At 45.4% G+C, this 734-nt stretch overlaps 1 protein-coding gene across 1 annotated transcript; it reads left to right on the forward strand.

Annotated features, from left to right (window-relative positions):
* The first annotated feature begins 219 nt into the window (after positions 1 to 219).
* LOC136319526 (protein FAM32A-like) lies at positions 220 to 734 on the forward strand. Its single transcript, XM_066252750.1, has one exon. It carries the CDS (start codon positions 220 to 222, stop codon positions 571 to 573), a length of 354 nt encoding a protein of 117 aa, XP_066108847.1. The 3' UTR covers positions 574 to 734.

Here is a 734-nt window from a genome sequence, read left to right on the forward strand (position 1 = left end):
ACAATGCATATATCATAGAAGTCCCCATTTTAAAGTGTAAAATTAGTGGTTTCAGTAGATTCAGAAATTATGCAACCATCTCCTCTCTCCAGGAGGGCTATCTGAGTGTGTGAGGGGCCCCAAGAGGGTCTGTATGGAGGTGGTGAGCATGACATTGAAAGGGCATGCAGAGATCTTTTTGCCTTAATTTTAAGTCTGGACAATAAAAAAAAAAAAAGAATGAGTGAACAAAAGTTTCAATTGAATGAACAGGTGCAGAGGGGGACCTTGAAGCTGAAAGGTGTTGCAGAGCTCGGCGTGACCAAGAGGAAGAAGAAAAAGAAGGACAAGGACAAGGCCAAACTCCTGGAAGCCATGGGAACAAGCAAAAAGAATGAGGAGGAGAAGCGGCGCGGCCTGGACAAGTGGACTCCGGCCCAGGCAGCCTTCGAGAAGATGCAGGAGAAGCGGAAAATGGAAAGGATCCCAAAGAAAGTCTCCAAAACCCACAGGCAAAGAGTGGAGGACTACAACAGGCACCTAGATACAGTCACGGAGCACTATGACATTCCCAAAGTCAGCGAGACAAAGTAGCCTCCCCACCTGGGATACAGAGTGGCACCAAGGGAAAATGGAAAGCAAAATTGGGGTTATATTTGATGCCTTTGGTATTTTCTAGAAACTTTCTTTTATACAGACCCTTGCATCTTCTGCTGAGACAACTGATTTTCAAATCAGTATGCCCTCATTCTGGA

This window comes from Saccopteryx bilineata, chromosome 1 (genome assembly GCF_036850765.1).
Source record: "Saccopteryx bilineata isolate mSacBil1 chromosome 1, mSacBil1_pri_phased_curated, whole genome shotgun sequence".
NCBI lineage: Eukaryota > Metazoa > Chordata > Mammalia > Chiroptera > Emballonuridae > Saccopteryx > Saccopteryx bilineata.

What these genes read in the sequence shown, in the direction of transcription:
- LOC136319526 (XM_066252750.1), top strand. Translation starts at nt 220, where the DNA reads ATGAGTGAACAAAAGTTTCAATTGAATGAACAGGTGCAGAGGGGGACC.